At 42.6% G+C, this 18,790-nt stretch overlaps 1 protein-coding gene across 5 annotated transcripts in view; it reads right to left on the bottom strand.

Moving 5' to 3' along the window:
* Nucleotides 1-18,790, bottom strand: part of Ziz (dedicator of cytokinesis protein Ziz) — a 168,183-nt gene that overhangs the window by 46,506 nt on the left and 102,887 nt on the right. For 4 of the 5 annotated variants that reach the window (XM_089545897.1, XM_089545898.1, XM_089545894.1 and 1 more), the window contains exons 18-26: nt 17,869-18,026; nt 16,819-16,906; nt 16,470-16,556; nt 15,641-15,733; nt 10,630-10,689; nt 5,527-5,712; nt 4,185-4,385; nt 2,278-2,424; nt 577-660 (exon numbers count right to left, since the gene is read on the bottom strand). In XM_089545897.1, the coding sequence (XP_089402023.1) occupies nt 577-660; nt 2,278-2,424; nt 4,185-4,385; nt 5,527-5,712; nt 10,630-10,689; nt 15,641-15,733; nt 16,470-16,556; nt 16,819-16,906; nt 17,869-18,026 (1,104 nt within the window). The remainder of the gene's footprint in view (nt 1-576; nt 661-2,277; nt 2,425-4,184; nt 4,386-5,526; nt 5,713-10,629; nt 10,690-15,640; nt 15,734-16,469; nt 16,557-16,818; nt 16,907-17,868; nt 18,027-18,790) is intronic. The other variant, XM_089545896.1, reaches the window with a different exon arrangement.

The following is an 18,790-nucleotide window of genomic DNA, read 5'->3' as shown; positions in this document are numbered from 1 at the left end:
GTAAATCGGATTCAACAATGGAACATTTTTTTCCCTGCCTACCGATCCAAACCCCTGGCATCAGGACCAAGAAGGACTACATGATCACTGTTTCAACTGGATCGTGCACAGCCTAGCCTTAGATATCCATGTACCAAAATTGTTCTCGACGTCATAGCTGGTTGCTTTTCTTTTGGTGGTTAGTCTTTGGTCTTATCTCGCTTATATGAGCTACATCTTCAGGAAAAGTAGTGTTTTGTCATTAGAACACCGTAATCTATCGAGACAGGATACAGCTTAGTGTCCTAAGGCATTACACACAAAGCAAGCCCGATATCAGACCTAGGCAATGTAACAGAATCTGGCGCTTTCACGGAAACCAGCAGAAGTGAGTGGTAAAGGAAAAGCAGAGATGTACCTGCAAAGCACAGTAATCTACCATGCACTCAAACGTTTTCATGATGAAAACTCCTCACAGCAATGTTAAGGAAACAAATAGAAATTTGGTGCACACAAGGAAGTATTCCTGCTGATAACAATACAGAGCAGCAAAGTATGCTGTTATAGTGTGGCAGCATGAAATCTTTGAACACATACCATTTCATCACCAGTCTTGAATTTCTCCAAGTAGGAATTGATGAGCTTGAACACAAAGCCACGGTCCATTAGAGAAAAGCATTTCTGTAGGAAAGAAGGAAACCATAGTCAAAAACACTCGCCCTGACAGGCAAGTTTGCTCTTTGCACAAAACCCAAGCTACTATATGGAAAGCAAGGAAAAGTGGGAATTTCTAACATTCTAATATGAATTCAATGAAAAACTTTCCAACCCGCGTCTATCTACTTGCAGCCATAGTAAGGCAGCATAAATGCATGCATGCATAATTAGGCACATATTTATTCAATGAAGCTGGTTCTTTCATACCACATCAAGATGTTCGTAAACAGAATCTCTTCGTAACTGGCCTAGCCTTTAAGTCTGACCAACTCGGTGAAACTATGAGATACGAAAAGTAGGCCTCTTTCTGTTAGGAAATCCTACTTAAAAGATGATGACATTTCAGCTAGCACACAGGTGCGTATTTGAAAACTTACTACAGTAGAAGACCATTGTTATGTTTTTCGCATACGAGCCAGGAAACACTGTAGCTAATTACAGTGCATTAAAAAATTGTACACTGCTGTCTGCTACTTTCTTTGCATTTCTTGTAAACACAGAATGCTTCTCTTGACTTTGTAAGACTTTGTGGCTCTGGCATTCATTCTGCATCTGCAGAATTCCCTAAACGCCCTCCAATGGCCGTCCGTCTGCTTCAGCAGCTGTAGGTGGAAGCAAGACAGCAGACAGGAGGGAGACATGCACGCACTTGTTTTCATGGCAGCCACTTTAAGCCTACACAATCCTGACCTATCAGAATCTGCAAACTGCGTCCTTTAAGCTGCAGGCGTCAAGAAAAAAGCGGACAACCGAAAGAAAAGCCTCGGAGCCCAGCCGTGCAACTGGGTCTTGTACAGCACTGCCAGCGCCGCTGCATAGTTTCATGTTTGCACCATCAGCCTTTACCATTCGTCTCACTGTGGCAATGAGTGCACCAACAGCCGAAATAAAGTTCATGCCACCTGTAATTGTGTGCAGTGTTGGCATAGGTGCAGAGTGCGAGAGGTTGCCAAACACAGTGGCGGCCAAGTGCTGAAGCAGTGTAGGAAAAGCGTCACTTGGGCAGCATGCCACTGCCATTTCGCACATGCCAAACATTTGTGACATATCATGCGAGAACGCTGTCACAGTTGTGATGTAACAACTGAGTTTGTTTGAGTTTCTTTGAGAGCTAGAGTGGTACTGGCTGATGAAAACACAGCACCCGGGAATGTAACAGTGGGGTTCTACTGCACAAAATATATGGTCAAATTTTTTACTCTGCAGCTGAAAGCTGTCACAAAAGCCTGAAGCAGCTTATGATTATCAAGTCATCAATGTGCATAAACTTTGATTATAATTAGCATTATCCCAATAAAAATAAAGATAAATAGAGTGAAGGCTTTAGCTACTTGGTGATCCACATTCAAATGAAAAACGAGTGCGAAAAGAGACGAGGAAAAAAGAAAGAATGCAAACAATGCACTACTCAATGAAAGAGCGACAAGCCAGGTGCCTGGAAAAGAATCAACGAAATAGGCCAGATATCCAGCAGGTATACAGCACTGAACCAAGATAAGAGTGACAGGCCAGATATCTGGAGGTGAATAAATGAAAGGGGGATGAAGCCAGTTAGTTATTCAACAGTTGAGCAGGCTGCACCTTGAGGAAGTGTGCCAGGCCCTGGTTGGCCTGCCTGGTCTCGTTACGCTGGTCTCGGTGCTTCTGCATGATGTGTGGGATGAGGCACTGCACCAGAGTCCGCACACGGTTGTGGTACTCCTTGGAGAAGCGCTCGTGCCTCTGCATCTGAAGGGAGGAACAGGACATGAACCACCAAGCAAGGGCAACAAACGAGGATTTCATTGCTCGAGGCTGTCATTAGCACAGCTTTGAGCAGTGGATCTAACTGGATAGAGGGGTATTGGCTATTTGGCGCCACGTAAAAACACCCACCCCAACACGTGGTTATGCAGAGAGCTGTGCGTGTGGAATGAAAAATTAAGTTCCTTTTCTGGTATCTCAGTCCTGCTCACACCTAACTTTTGTATATATATATTTAATTGTGCTGTTTTTCTGTTCAATACTGCGTGTGACATGTGTGCTTGCTTGGATCATCATGAGTCACTGAAAAACTGCTATCCTACCATATAAACACGTATAAGGGCCACACTTTTTTTTCCAGATTCGAGGGCCAATTTTCGGGGTGCGGCCCATACACGCGTTTTGCGAAATTTTTTTCTTTTTAAAGTAAAAACACACCAATCAGGGAATGAGCGGCATTTATTCTGCGTCCAATTGTCACTCGCCGAGTATTTCGACTCTGAGCTGGTGCTGTGCTCTGGTGCATGCTCGTCCCAAAAGAAGCCGCGCAGCATGTCCGCGGTCAACACGTAGCCGTTGTTCCGCACTTCCATCACACAAGAGAGCAGCTCTTCTTCCAGTTCGGGAAACTTGCACGGCTTACCTCGGAAAGCGGACTTTTTGCAGCTTGTGTTTCTCAATGCATCCTTCTGGTTGCACCATAATCGGACGCACTCCTTGGCCACGCCGAATTTCCTGCCCGCCACACGCTTACTGTTCAAGAGCTAACTCCCAGCCGTGTAGCTATTAAGGCACTTGCCCATCGTGCTAAAACTGCAAAGCTCGGCGGCAGCACGCAAAAGCCACAACCACCCCAACTACGGCGAGCACGCTAACATGCCATAAAAACAACAAAAGGCTGGAGCTGGCGATGCTGATGCCGATGTGAATAGCGGGAGGTCGCAGCCAACGTTTTTAGAAAAAACGTTAGTCGCGGTGGAGCAAAAATTTACGATGATGATGATGACCGCGGCCTCGGGCGCCATCGATGGACGGCACTAGGAAGCTCCTGTGCGCGTGCATGGCCTTCGCATCAAGCGCTCCGCGATCAAGCGCACTTTTGCTCACAGCCAGAGCTGATCGCGGAGGCCACGGCGCGTGCATTTAGAAGGCTATTCCCTCCTGTGTCATGAAAAGTTCGGGTGCGGCCCTTACTCGAATTTATATTTTTTTAAAACATTTCCTTCGAAAAAATGGGGTGCGTTCCATACACAGGTGCGGCCCTTACACGTGTTTATGCGGTATATATTGCCAACCCAAAGACAAAGAAAAAGAGCTCTACAGCCTCCAGCACTTAGCAAAAAATAAATAAATTGTACTTTTTAATTGAGATGAGAAATTGAGGCTTACCTCTACACAATGAGATGGTTATTCCCCTCATATTTGCCTCACAGGGATTCGGAGCTGCAGCTTATATCGTACTGGTTAAGTTACCACTGGCTTCATAGCTGTGAACAATACTGCTGATGTAGGGCCTATGACTGAACATGTATGTGTTCTGCACCAAGGGAAGAATGCAGTAAATGGGCTAATAGGCAAGGAAGAGAATTCGTGTGCAGCACACAATGCCACCAAAATAGAAGAAAATACCAATCAAAACTGATGCAGCAAGTAAAACGAAAAAATAAATTGACTGTTTTTTCTGGACTGCCTCAACCTCACCACAATGGTGCAACACCCATGCAAACAAGAAACACCCTACCCACCTTGATGCGGTCAGTGTTCATCAGGTGCTGGGCCATGGACTTTGCGAGGATCTGGAAGAAGAACCACGACTGGTGCAGGAACTTGTGCACCACCAGAAAGTCAGCATTGTCCGGTCCCAACAAAGATGACAGTGCCTTGGTCAACTCTTCGTGCACCGTTGTCTGCTGAGAGCCCTGCGGTGGCTCAGTCACAAACATGTACTGGAAACAGGAACAAAAGCACATGGAGATCAGGAGCAGGCAAAAGAACCTCATCAGGGTCTTGCAATGAACAGTGCAGCAACCAGAATACGTCTTGCAACATTCTGTGCTTTCACATAGAAAGTCTGCCTATACACTCCGTGCACGATAATGCATACCTAACATCATTCCCCAACATTATAAACCGAACATAACCCAGGAGCTCAATAACGATTTAACACTTGCGTCGTATTAATTTTTGTCCCCTGCATCCTGATCCTGACAAAGGCCAGCATCAAGAGCTATGCATGGTCACAACCATGCAAAAGAGGTGCGTTACTAGTTTGCCAACTTAACCATTCACAGTAACCCTGCGATGCAATACTACATTAAACCCCATAAACCAAACCAAACCAGCAATACTAAAGGGACTGAAAAAAACCAACTGACAGACAAGGACAACTGCGGAAACATAGCTAGACTCGAGCGTTTTAACTGGTGTCTCATGGGAATTATTTCTGCTTCTTAAGGTTGGAGACAGGTTATAAGAAAACCACAAGAAACACACTAATGCTGATACTGCCTCTGCTGCTGACACCGGAAACTCCTGCACTTTACACGTCTCTTTGGCAACTGAGCTAGCCATTCCGATAACCGCCCTCTTCTCTATTACGCAGTCATGTATATGAATAAACTTGGAGTGTAATCCTCTGATTTCTCAAACCATGGTCAGCTCATTAAAAAGGCTTTTCAATAACATAACATCTATAAATGCATACACTCGGCAATCAATAAACTGTACAAGTTGGACACCGGGCTAGATAAGGCCGAGCTTGATTAGTCCCTCGAGATACGAAACAAATATGAAAATTCAAAATTATCTTATCAGCAGAAATTCACCGCTGAGTCACACAAGCCCAGGTCAAGTTGAATTGCTCAACATTAGGGGCGAGAAAAAATATCGAAAACGCTCAACGTGAGTACGATTAGGCTACGTCAGGTTTGGAGGCTAATTTATAAGAAAAAAAATAATAATATACAGTATCAAAGTTCAATATGGAGCTGACTGGAGAGTTGCAAAGGCTCCCAATCGTGCACTACATGCACAATATCCATGTGCCTTCAATGCCTCTTCCTTGAGGCTCACGCACGTTGCACGCACCTGAACGTAGCTGTGCAGGATGTCTTCCCGGCCAGCCTCGTGTACGCAGGTCACCAGGTGGATGAGAACGCGCACCGTGTTTAGTGCCACTTCCTCGCTGCCTGTGCTGACAAGGAGCCGCAGTAGCTGGTTGAGCGTCGTCGGCAGGAAGTGGATCATGGCACTGCCTTCAACCGCATGCAGTGCCTTCACAGACGTGGAAAAAATGCGTGGCAGCAACAGACAAGAGGTCACACACACTTCTTGGAAACTGCCCCACTGTTCAACTGTTCATAGAGGCTGTCATTAGTCTGAGATACATCACGGGAGGAAGAAAAAAAGGACAAGGGCAGGAAGGGGGGGGGGGGGGGGGGGGGGGGAAGGCAGCTGGTTTTATTCCACGTCCTGCTTGCAGTTTTCGATCATTCTACGCCCTCCTCAACTATTACATCCTCCTGGCTTGAGACATTCCTTAATTACTGCGTTATAATTTGCGCCCCCAAGAAATTTAATGCAGCTTAGTTAAATTTCAGCATAGTGCAACATTCAGGTTAACAATCTGACCCGGAACAAAAGACCAAGTGGCAGTTTCATTGTTTTTTCTTTTGTAATGCACTGTCATAAGCCGTTTTGCAGTGTCTAAGCCTCCTTTCCCTAGACTAGGAAAATTCAAACCAGATGCTGTTGGCTGTGATGATGAAAGGAAGCACATGAACCACTCGATGCACAGCCAATGCATATACTCTATGCATATTTGGGCAACAGCACTTCTGGCTAGAGAGTTAGCCACCTAAAACAGGGGTGCTAAATTGTTTACTTCCTGAAATATTGGTCGGAACTTCTTATCTTTCTTTCAGAACACAAACAATGGAAATCACAAGCCAATAACAGTCACCTGAACCACATGTACAATCATGACACCATTAAAAGCTCCATATAAAACATATGAAACCAGCGATGCATGTTTTGTTCCTTGCTGTTGTAAACCTCCAGAAACTGGGACCGATATTGGTCTATCCAACCATTTTCATTGTGCCGATGTCTACCACATGTGCTAGTTTTGAGATCAAGCAGTAACATTTGACAAAGGGTCTACAAAGGCTATTGAATGTAAAGGAAGTAAGGAAAGCCCACAGAGCACAGAAGGATTCCGAGGCCACATGCAACCTCACCCCCATGGGCCATGCGATGTCAGCGCATGTTACAGAACCCCAGGTAGTCTAAATTAAAACAAAGCCCTCCACTACAACACCCCTCATAGCCAACGTGTCACTTTTGGACATTAAACCCTACAATTTACAATTTAATTTACAATATTCTAGTTTGAGTAAGAAGCAAAAATTTAATGCCAAGGACTTTCAGCACGACTCTGACAAACAGTGGTCGAATTATTTGCTCTTTCTTGCCTTTTATTAATTTCAGAAATTGTACATAACACTTTTACTTTACATTATCCAGCAGCAGCCAAATTTTTTTATCCAGAGCCTCAAGCCAGGCTAGTATTCCAAACCTTTCACGCACTACATTTACTTCATGGGCACGCAGATTTCAAGCAAGTCTAAGTAGGCAAAAATATACCAAACAAAAATTGTATTTCTGCGTGTTCATATTCAGTTTTGGACGGAATGCAAAATATGAAAAAAAATTAATAGGCAATCAATACAACTGCGGAGGAGGAAAATGGTTAGTGAGTAGGCTCCTATTTCTTGAGTGCACTGACTCATAGTGCCCTCTTTGTACAGTCACACAAACTAGCGCATGCGCCAGAGATCTGTGGCGCCCTCTGTGCACAACCAGTGCCACAGTGCAAGAGGCCAGCAGTTTAACACGTGGGGAGAAGGGCTACTTGTCATGTTTTCCAATTCTTTGATATAATTTAGGATATCGTTCAAATTGTTCAAATGAGATGTCAGGTTGGATCAAACGTTTGATTAAGTACCATCCCGCATAGGCTTCAAACTGGACACACATTCAAACTTCAGCTGGCACATGCAAACGGCCGCGTGCTCTTACGTTTGGACTGTATCGCGCACGGATAAAAATTGATGAAGACTACGATTCCCAAAGCACAGCAGAAGCTTAACACGCGCTGAGAGAGGCTGCGGTGATGGCCCAATGGTCTAAAGCAGAAGCAAGTGAAGCTGATCTGTTCATGCCACCGAGGGTTCGAATCGCACTCGAAGTATGGCAAGTTTTTTATTTCCGCTCCATGCCCTGGATGGCAAATGCTTGACGCCCCTGGGTTTTCATTTACATAACAGTTCTAAAACATTAACAAATGTACATGTAGAAAAAAAATGAGAATCACGCTTCCTGTAAAAATTTTTCACAGATGCAGCTCGAGAATGAGTTCTGAACAGTATACACCATCAAACTTAATTGTGTGCTAGGATGCTTAAATCTGTGGCCACTAGTAATGATATTTCTACTTTATTTTATGCAAAGCTTTCTTTTATTTCTCGCTTACATAATAGAACCATGATGATGCACTCCTGGTTTGTACAACATGCCGATCCATACATTCAAACTCCTAAGCAATAAAATTGTCCCACAGAACTGCACTAATTTTTCCACTAAGCACTTTAAGCATGAAATACTTTCAGTTCCCATTCTTTATAATTTCATTTTATGAGGTGCAATTTCAGCTGATGCCAGAGCAGCAACGCTCTTGCTAAAGCAGATGCCAAAGCCAAAGAGCCTTCAAAGCTGGAATCTCTGTCTGAAAGACACCCACCATAATGAAACTTTTCCAGTGGTTCGAACGAGATTCGAACCAGCAGTGGTGAAAATCTAGCAGTTTCATTTCCTGACACTTCGGACCACAAAGCCATCACCACAGCAACATATGCAATATGTTGCGACTAGTACTTTCAGAACAACTGGTGCTGCTATTAGTGGTTACATTGGTTTTTATGGTTCTATAGGGGTTTAACGTCCCAAAGCAACTCAGGCTACGAGAGCCGCCGCAGTGAAAGACTCCAGATATTTCGACCACCTGGGGTTCTTTAACGTGCACTGACATCGCACAGCACACGGGCCTCAAGAATTTCGCCTCCATCGACATGAGACTGTCGCGGCCAGGATCGAACCCATGTCTTTCAGGTCAGCAGCCGAGCACCATAAACACTGAGCCACTGCAGCGGTGATGACTACATTGGCAGGCATAACAGATGATGCCATTTTGAGTACATAAAGTGGAAGAGCCGAGAGTATCGTCGCCACTGCCATCGATCTGCTTCACCACAGTGACACATAATTCATTTCGAAGCGTACACTGAGAAGTACATTCTGTGCTTGCTTTGTCTGCACCTCGCCTCCATCCTTGTCTTGTAGCAAATTCTCTTTCTCGAGACCTAATCCTTCACCCTTTACTCTGTACTCTGTTACCCTTTACGACTTGTTCGTTCATTCTTAATTCACTTCCACATGCAGAGTTGCAGTAGTTCTGCACTTGTGTAATGAAGCTAGATGCGTCGCGTTCTGGAAAGCATTAGCTAGACAGGAAACACACTAGGGTGAAGTGCCAGAGAAGAAAATGGCTTCCACAATGATGGTAACGGCACCTCCACGTGGCCACTCACAAAGGTAAGGATGGTAACAAAGGCAGCTGAACCCACTGCTAAGGCTCAGAAGAAAAGCAGGAAAATGCTGCGATACATCAAGCAGGAAAAAAAAAAAAAGTGACTTAGGTGAACGCAGTGCTACATCCAGGAGCCGGAAAAACTAACATCATGACAACAAACAGCTGTCGCCACGGAACCTCCTCACCACAGATGCGAATCATGACACTACAGAGGGGAAACACTATTCTTTGTCAATGTTTGTATAGCTTTGAGTCAGGAGTTGCTTGTAATAGAAGGCCAATATGTTAGTGCCTTTACACCAGAGAGCTTACTGCAGTCAACAATCAGTCTTGCTACTCCTCATTAAAAAGGCACACAGCATGGACACATACAATTACGGCAGTGTTCTATTTTGTACCTGGCTGAGGCATCAACACAGTCATAAACACAAGATAATTTCACTACAAAACAAAACTATGGTAAAGCAAATTACTTCTACCCTCAAAATGCACTTTGCCGAGATAAGTTTAAAGGTTTTGGCATTTTGAATACTTCACTTTTATTCCTGCAAGTGGGCAACCCTCTCAGCATATATGCAGAGTCATGCTATGTATACTAAAGATATTTAGCACAGATACTACATGTACGAAGCACAATAGAATTGTTACAATATAATAATAGTATCATTCAGGGAAATTAAGGAAACAAGTAGCAGATAGAGAAGTTGGAAGTAACCAGCCTGTCAAGAGAGACAAGCTAAGACCCCATGCACATAACACTAGGAGAAAGACAAACCGTTTGCAATTAAAAGAGGGCATTAGACATTCAGGGCTCACTACACTCAGTTATATGATGCCCCATATCTGCATCAACCTTACAGAAAATTTCCCTTTTTTCGTCAAGACGTGCAATGCGACGTGGTTTCCCACCCCCAAAAACACAGTTCCAGTAGAAAGTCTGCCAGGTAACTTGACAAATCCTATCAAATCCTACAAATCCTAGCTTTTCAAGTAGTTATTTTATTAATGTAATGAACAGGTACTGTTATACGTGAGATTTATGTAAGTATCAAGGGCCACAAAGATATGCCACCAATGTAATCGTTAAGCTACAGAAATGTATCCGCTGAATTCTGAATGAATGCTGAAAGAAGTGTTCATGTGCGATAAAAAAATTTCACCCAGCACTTTCATCTGAAGCAACCAAAATGGAAACTGTCCCTTAATCCTGTTTCATGCAGGCGATACATCTACAGAACTATGGAGAGAGGCTAAATCAGGCTCGTTATGTCCTTAAAGGAGGCTAAAATTTGCACAGCTTTCATGAACGCCACCTTTTCCTGAAAACCTAATGGGACGTAAGTGCACAAAAGGTTAGGTGGGACTATGCATGTGTGGCATGGCGTTGAAGAAATACCACACACACCTTAACCCTGCTGCCTTACTCTTCCAAACCTGACTATGCAGAACCAGAGTCTGCAATCGATTTACGAGGCATGACTTTCAACGAGGAACTTCAAAGCATGCGGAGTTCACACATGATGTACCACGAGCATACCAACCTTGACCACCTTTGAGATTTCCCGTTCCGCCTCAGTGCCCATTGAGGGGAGTGCCTGTTCCTGCATGGCCACGCACACACAACCTGCCGTCTCTCTCTCCGAAAAAGCAGCGACATGCACCTCACTCACATGCCTCCAACAGCTTTTACACACCGTGGCTATCTGTGCGACAATGTCCTGAATAAAAGTCCACTACTGTGAACAGTTGCACTCAATGCAACTTGCAACGTATTTACAGCAGCCAAAGTGAGCGCTTCCTTAACATCACTGCACAGTGTTGTTGAAATATGTCAAGCAAAAGGAGCCCTCTCTCATTTTCCACAAGCTAAACTCGCATTGTCGTCATTGGGCACATCTTGTCACTTGTCACGCAACAGCTTATCTGTTGCAGGTTACAGTGAGCGTAACTGTATGATTGCAGCCAATGTGCTCAGAAAAGCTGCCAAGGTGTAAAGTTCAGTTCAGCCTTAAATGGCAGGTAGTAACAGAAGGAACAGAATAGCTAAGGACATGTGTGGACCTTAATAAAATACACACTTAAACGCTGGAGCACAAAATCATGATGGACTTCAAAAGTTCCATGGTGACATGATTTCTGAAGAACATCAGTTGGCTGTTTTCCTGATACAACACAGTGTACTAACAATGTACTTGAAAATTTTTATTGCTTTATTCTCCATATACTATTTTTATTCAGGACATGAAGCATCTATTAAGAAAACATCACGGCAATACTTCCAATAGATTCCTTCACTAGCACTTAGTGCAGACCACATTATATCACACACAATTGTGCATAACAACCCCAACAACTCCAATGTTATTGCAGGAAAAGGCCCTGTTTTGGAAAATTCCTGAAATTTCCTCCATTATCCTGGCCCAGAAAGATGCTCCAAAAGTTTATTTGTTAGGAATATGTACCAACATTGTTTCCCAGATTGTTTAGATAGAAAGCAATCAGAAAGAGCTGTCATAGTGTTAAAAACGTTGAACACACCAAAGCCATTGTAAAATTAGAATGCAACTAGGAATTATTTGCATGTTAATAGTGTTAAACTACATTAATATAACAACATTAACAATATTAAATGATAAAGATTCATGAATTGGTAGGTGTTTGATTCAAAGAACTGTCTGCTTTAAGCGTCAAAGTATACAGCATCATAAACCTCAATGAAGGCTGTATTTAGGGAAGTACATTTCAGCATGGCTTATGCCTGATCAAAATATCTGCTGGTAGAAGCAGTACAGTTTTATTTATAAAATGCACAGGTGATTCTTTAATCTTGAGCACTGCATGTCCTATTTAGGCTCCACTCTGTTAAAAATAAAGAAGTGCTAATCATTACTTCTTAACATGTATTAAATGGATACTTTCATACTGCACAATTATTAAGATGGTGAAACCTATGGCATTTAAGTGGCCTACATTACCCTGTCTTTCTATCCATCTCTGAGCGTGCTACCTGTTAAATCCAGCTCTAAAATGAAAGCACTGATCCTAAAATAAGCATGTTCGTACAGCTTTTTGGAAAAAAGGTATGTTACTTAGTCCTCCCCAAACTGTGGCTGCATTAACACTCAAGTGAATATAAGCTAGTATGCTACACTGTGCTGCTATGATTTCTAGTCCTGGCTCATCTGAACGCTAAATAAAGCATATTACAGCAATATTCTCAGTTTTCATGGGATGTAAAGTAACCTCTGATATAAAGGGAATAACAAACGGTAATATTCACAGGCTTCTAACTATCTAACCTCGTGAATTTCTTTAGACAACAGTAGGATTTAGCAATTTTAGCATTATAATCCTACGTAAGGCATCAAATAAAAACCCACAAACAGTTACTGTATGCTGCCGCGTATAAGTCAACATCAAGCATATTGTATTTGCATGTATATAAGATGACCATGAATATAACGTGAGAGAGGAGTTGCAGACCTCACAAAAAAGAAAGACCTATTACGATTACTAATATGATCCCAGTTTGTTCAACCTAACTACAGCTGAGGTGCCGAGGGCTCGAAAAAGAAACACCAATGGCCAGCAAAATTCCAAAGCAATGGATACGTCGATATTATGTGTTCGATGTGCACGACATCATCGACCACAGCAAAGCCTTCAATTGCTATTACGAGTTTCGTGCTGTCCAATCTTTGCCCATTCGCCCATTCATCCCTTCCCTACTCCGCTCAGCTATTCCGGAGGCTACTTTTTCTCAACGGCCTACACCGCCTTCTTTCAACGTTCATAGCCACCATATACTTTCCCCATGCTTGCCGCGCAGCCCCAAAGTCATCCAAAAGTTTGCTTCTCCTACCAGCTCGCGAGTCTGGTGGTGAAGACCACTGTAGTTATCTTGAGGAGCAGCAAACAAAAAAGTATGCGTTAAATTAGTGTAAATATGGTTTGTCCAGCCCCAAAATCCCAGCCTTCGCCCAAGAAAAAAAAAAGTTTAGATATAAGTCAATTTCATATTTAGGTTGACGCTAGATAAATTAAAGCTGGCCAGGAATGAGCACCAGCAAGAGGCGTGTACTACCCATGGCTCTACCGAAACTACTTTCAACCCTTCAAATCAGGTCGACTACGCGTACAAGTCGAACCCCTCATTTCAGATGGTCATTTTTAGAAAAAAAAAATGACGTATACACAGCAATATAGAATAACTAAACATCAATACATGCATATGTTCACCACATACAGAAGATAAGGAGCCATTATTGATCACTTTAAGGCAAAATTATAATTCCTTTGTGCACAATTCAAGCAATGCCAAGAAACACATCTTTGTGATACAAGATGTGTGTTGGTCTGCACTAAATGTATCGCTGCACAACAGTTATTAAAGCTAGAAAAATGTTTCTTCCACATCAATTCAGAGCAGATTTCTAGCCGTTAACACGGCCCTCACGGTGCAAAGGTGAAAAGAGCTATGCTACCCTGAAAAATCCCAGCAAAAATATGCTTGGAATCTTTAACAAGAAAAAAGAACCTGCGAAAACTGCGATGTGCAAGTTGCACACATAAAACGACAGATCATGCTGCCACGAAGTCATGCAGCGTGCCAAGCCACCAACCAAGAGGTTAATCAATCGGTCACTCCAAGAGAGGGCAGGTTGCAGAGATTAGTAGCCCATGCAGGAACAGAAAAACACACATCCACCCACAAGCTTGTTAAATGACCGGCTGTTAAACGGCATACAGCTGCATTCCGAGTCAATGCAGTCTCCTACAGAGCAGTGCATATCTGGCCCACCTTATCTGCTCTATGTAAAATCTAGGCCAAGTGTTTCTGAGACAACTGCTTACATCACTTGGTTTATCGCTGCACAAAGAGGAAAGCACTCATACAGCTAGCAATTCCCAACAGTCTAAAAATGCAGGAATACTCTTGAAACCTTGAAGCAAGGAGCAACTTTTAAAGATAACAACATAGAAGTTTTTTTAATCAACCTAAGTCACTGAAAAAGAAAAAAGGAAGACACCCCTACCATCAAGAACCAGATCAGATTACGTTATCAGTGCGCTCCGATCAGATCATCCACAATTTTTGTGCCCAAGTTAACCAAATAAAAGGCGCATGATCGAATTCAATAGTAGTCTCTCAACTCATCAGAATTCATTAAGAACTTGACAAACTACGAAAACTTCATCCGCTCGAGAATAAAAACCTGGTGCACATTAGCAAACCACACACAATCTCTTAGTTGATTTCCCTTTACTGACAGTCCTGTCTACATATCAATACCTTTTATCTGTGCAAACTGCAAAAGATACCGATAAAGCATGAGTCCCATGCTTGCAGGTCAGTGATAGAAACAGCTATATAATGTTGCCTAAAAGTATTTCTACAAGCTACCCAAAAGCTAAATTTCAGCCGTACACACAAAAGGCATTCCATCATGATTCCTCTTACAATACAGCAAACAAAAATTTTACATCTAAGGTAATATGCACAAGCAAATAGACAATGTCATCAACATGCGAGAAGTTGCAACAACGAGAGCAAAATAACATGCTGCAAACTATCCATAGCATCCTAATGATAAACAGCTCATGCTTTAATCACGCAGGTAGCGCTGACAACTGGTCAAGCTGCAAACTATTCTTAACCAAAAATGCAGCATTCAAAAGATTGAGAAGAAGAAAAAAAACATGACACATTAACCCTACCGACAACACTAAGAAACTTCAGAGCATGAAAAAACAAGCTGCAATGCAACAAGCAACTCAATGTCAGGAAGCTCGAATGCCACCTATAAACAAACCATAAGAAATGCAAGATCCTTGTCTCTAAATAGAAGGTGGAAATCAGAATTCACAACGGTAATGCTTAGTCAATGCTACAGCTTTACTGCCATTAATTAAGTTTTCACTAAGAAAATAATAGCAAATCCCAATCAGCACAACAACAATGCCCATATTCTTGCAATATGATCAGAAGAGTGAAGAAAGAGAGAATTTACTGCAAATTTTACCAGAGTTAATTTAGAACAGGTAAAGAACTTTTAAGAAGTGTGACAATCAATAAGGTTGCAATCAAGCACCAGCAGCCAAGCACGCAGACACCTTCTAGTTGTCAAGAGAATCACCTCAATCTATAAAATTAACAAATTTTATTTCCAAGTATGAACGTACCTGCCTCAAAACTAACCCTGGTCAAGTGTTTTCTCTAACTGCAATCAACAGATAATGGTCAGCCTTGTGAAATGAACACTGAGGTACCTTTGATACCTTAACTGTCACTGATCACTTGGAATCTCAATGCCATCCATAATGGCACAAAATGGCTGTAGTTGCCAATAAATCCAACATAGCTAAGTAATGGCAATTAACAGTGCCACATTAGTGTTTACACACACTGGCACTTAACGGCTTAAAAAGAAAAATAAGAGGCTGTGCTACGTATTTCTCACCAGCTCATTCAAATTCATGCATCAAGAGATCACAACACAACTGCACTGTACAGGCACAGCTGCATCTGAAAAGCCATGCAGGGGGGCTTACCTTCAGGAGAGTGCTTGTCTCTGTGTCAGGACCTAGAACTTTTGTCTCCAGAAGCTTCTGACAGTGCACAAAAAAGTTGTGCAGGTGTTGGTCCTGGGGATAAACGCACAGAGGAAAGCAGGTTCACTTGGGGAGCAGGCACAGGGCATGCATGTAAAAAGACAAACAGCTCCGACACATAATCACTCAGTGGTAAAGACGGACTTGAAAGCTAGTGAAAAGGAATTTTGTTTAACCTAATGTCTGGCTTCAACTTCCGTGTCTCAACCTGCCTTTCACACACTGAAGTTTAAAAACTACTCAATCAAACATAAAGCCTCACTGTATGATAAGCTACAAGGTAAAATATCATGGATGATAATGCAAGGCCTGGGGTCATAATTATTGTTTCAGCTAATTCTTATTAAGACAAAACATTTTTGCGTTGCAGATTCCAATTTTTCTTCATTGCCTTTGTTTGTTTTTACATGACACACATGCTAATTTTACCTTACGGATAGAGACGGGGCTTTATGGTGACAGGCACAAAGATCGTTTCAAGGTTTTCTCCATGGATGATAATGCAAGAAGTTGCTGACAGACCACGCCAAGAAAGGTGCTTGGGACTACATACATGTTACATCCTAGAGAAAGAACAGTGTCTACAGTTTTCTACTGTAAAGCTCAAGAAAACTCTTCCACCTTTTTGTAGATAAGTCTGCATGAATATGACGACAGCTTTATTATAGAACATCGCCAGATAGAAAACTGCGCCTTTGCTAAGACTGCTGTGCTCAAAAGAAGGCCAACAGCATCACTATGGAGAGAGAAAAGATCAGCTGAACCATACCTTAGTGTGGACGGTGGAGACTAGCCTAAACCCAACCTTGAACAGCTCCCGGCCACCCTCGACAAGCCGCACGTCAGGGCCACAGAACTGGAATGCAGGAATCCAAAGACAACGCACACAAGGTGTACAGTGCTCGAACCAGAGAAGTCGTACAATAATGCTTGCCGATCACAGGAAACGCTGACATGCAGAAATGCACAGAAACAGAATGAAATAGACCATCCCTGCATGTTTTTCACATGGCACAACAGAGACAAGAATTCCTTTGTTCCTCATGCCCATTCAGTGGAACCTACCACAGAGAGAAGTGAAAGATGAATGAAAATGTATTTCTGGACTAAAGACTCACTCCTTTGCCCAGGCCAAGAGGCTTGTACGAGAGGTATCCGTGGGGCAAATTGGCAGCTACCGGCAACATGTCTTCCTCGATATTAAGCCTGCACAGAGACAAATACGTCTCCACAATGGTGCCACAAACAAAAATGCAACACGGTAGGGAGCTCTAATAAAGTTTTTCGGAAATGGTGCTAATACACACACATACAGATTAGTTGAAGCCAGCTGCAGCCTCTTAAAAAGTATGAGCTAAACTTTTTTTTTATTACTACAAAGTCCTCATTTATTAGCAGAACAAAACTGCTCATATGCTGCGGCTAACAGCTGCCTGGTACAAAAATTAGATTCACTCATTAAGAATTCCGATGTAGACGACCAAAGCATCTCACAGATGGCGTAATGCTGTAATTCATGGCATAATGCTGTAAAAAATGCTGCAATTCATAAATATTTGGCCAGTGCAGTGAGGTAGTACGTGTCATTACCAAAGGAATTCCGCGCATTGTTTTCCAATGGTCATCATGTTCATCTGTGGCCACACTGTGGTTTGGGTTGCCACAGATGAACATGATGACCATTGGAAAATAATGCGCAGAATTCCTCTGGTAATGACACGTACTACCTCACTGCACTGGTCAGACACTTATGAATTACAGCATTTTTTTCTTAAATATCCCATGCTTGCTGTACCATAATGATATGAAAATACTCTTTCCCAAAGTTTGTTCACAACAGTTGCCACAAACAAGTATGCACCCTTTATGCTGTCATACACTTGACAAGAAACCAGATTTGTGTTCCGCATTCATTACACTACGAATAAAACTCATGACTGTGTTTCTGAGCATGGGTGCTTCAACATCAATGTCATGAACAAATGATTCAACACAGATAGCGTTATGCCCCCCTGAATAGTACTTACTCAGTAGAGCTAGGAATTAGCGAAGTGAAATGTCATCTCTCCCAATCTGCGTCCATGGTTAAATGGATCTGCCAGCACAAGCAGCAAAGCGACTCTACGCATTCCTTTCCCCCCAACGGGAACGGCACAACCCAGACTGACCTGCCCTTGTTGAGCAGGGGTAGCCAGGAGTAGCCCACAATGCTCTCGACAGGGCCCTCCTTACGCTTGGCTCCCTTGGTGATGTCACAGCTCACGTGGTAGAAGGTGAACAGCAGGTGGTGCTGTTCGTGCAGCTCCAGCGGAAGCACCACTTTCACCTGAAGATAGTTAGTTAGTTATATTGATTTTAATGGCGCAAAAGCAACTGAGGCTATGATGCGCCAAACACAAGGTTAGAGTTTTTGTTAAAGGTGAAGCTTTTTATACTTAGAGTTTGTTTAAAACACTGGCTTCCCTGAGAATCCTAAAAATACAAGAGATGTCAACCAGTGCTCGATCACCTAAAAGTAACATGGGGTGTAAAAGGATGCTTTCCCTGTAAAATGTTGTAAAATATTTCTTTCTTAGTTCTTCTAGTTTGACACATGAAATTAAAATGTGGTTCACCGTGAGTTCAGCACCACACGTCACAGAGAGGTTTGTTCTGTTTGGTTAGTAGAAAGCTGTGCGTGAGGTGGGTGTGTCCAATGCGGAGCCGACATAAAATAACTTCGGTAAAACGTTCTTGATGCCTACACGATTGCCATTCTCCTAAAATTGGTTTCACAGAATGTAGTTTGTTGTTTACGTGTTCTTGCCATGCAGCCTGCCACTTATTTCTGAGTTTACTGGTGATAAACTTTAAACAATCCCTGTGCGGTATGTTCACTTGCTTTATTTGGCCTGAAGAGGCACCTGAAGAGGCACCATGCGCAAACTATAAAGTTACCATTATAGCTATATTATATATAAGTTAATAGAACTATAATATATATTATAGTTATATATTATAGAAGTCCCAAGTCTTCTATATATAATACAGTTGCCGACCGATTTTTCGGACTCGGTGGGACCCGAAAAATGGTCCGAATAACCGAACAAT

The sequence above is a fragment of the Amblyomma mixtum genome, chromosome 5 (assembly GCF_055824585.1).
Source record: "Amblyomma mixtum isolate Tamu chromosome 5, ASM5582458v1, whole genome shotgun sequence".
Taxonomy (NCBI): Eukaryota; Metazoa; Arthropoda; class Arachnida; order Ixodida; family Ixodidae; genus Amblyomma; species Amblyomma mixtum.
Note: the sequence above shows the minus strand (reverse complement) of the source record. Positions and strands in the feature narration are given on the sequence as shown.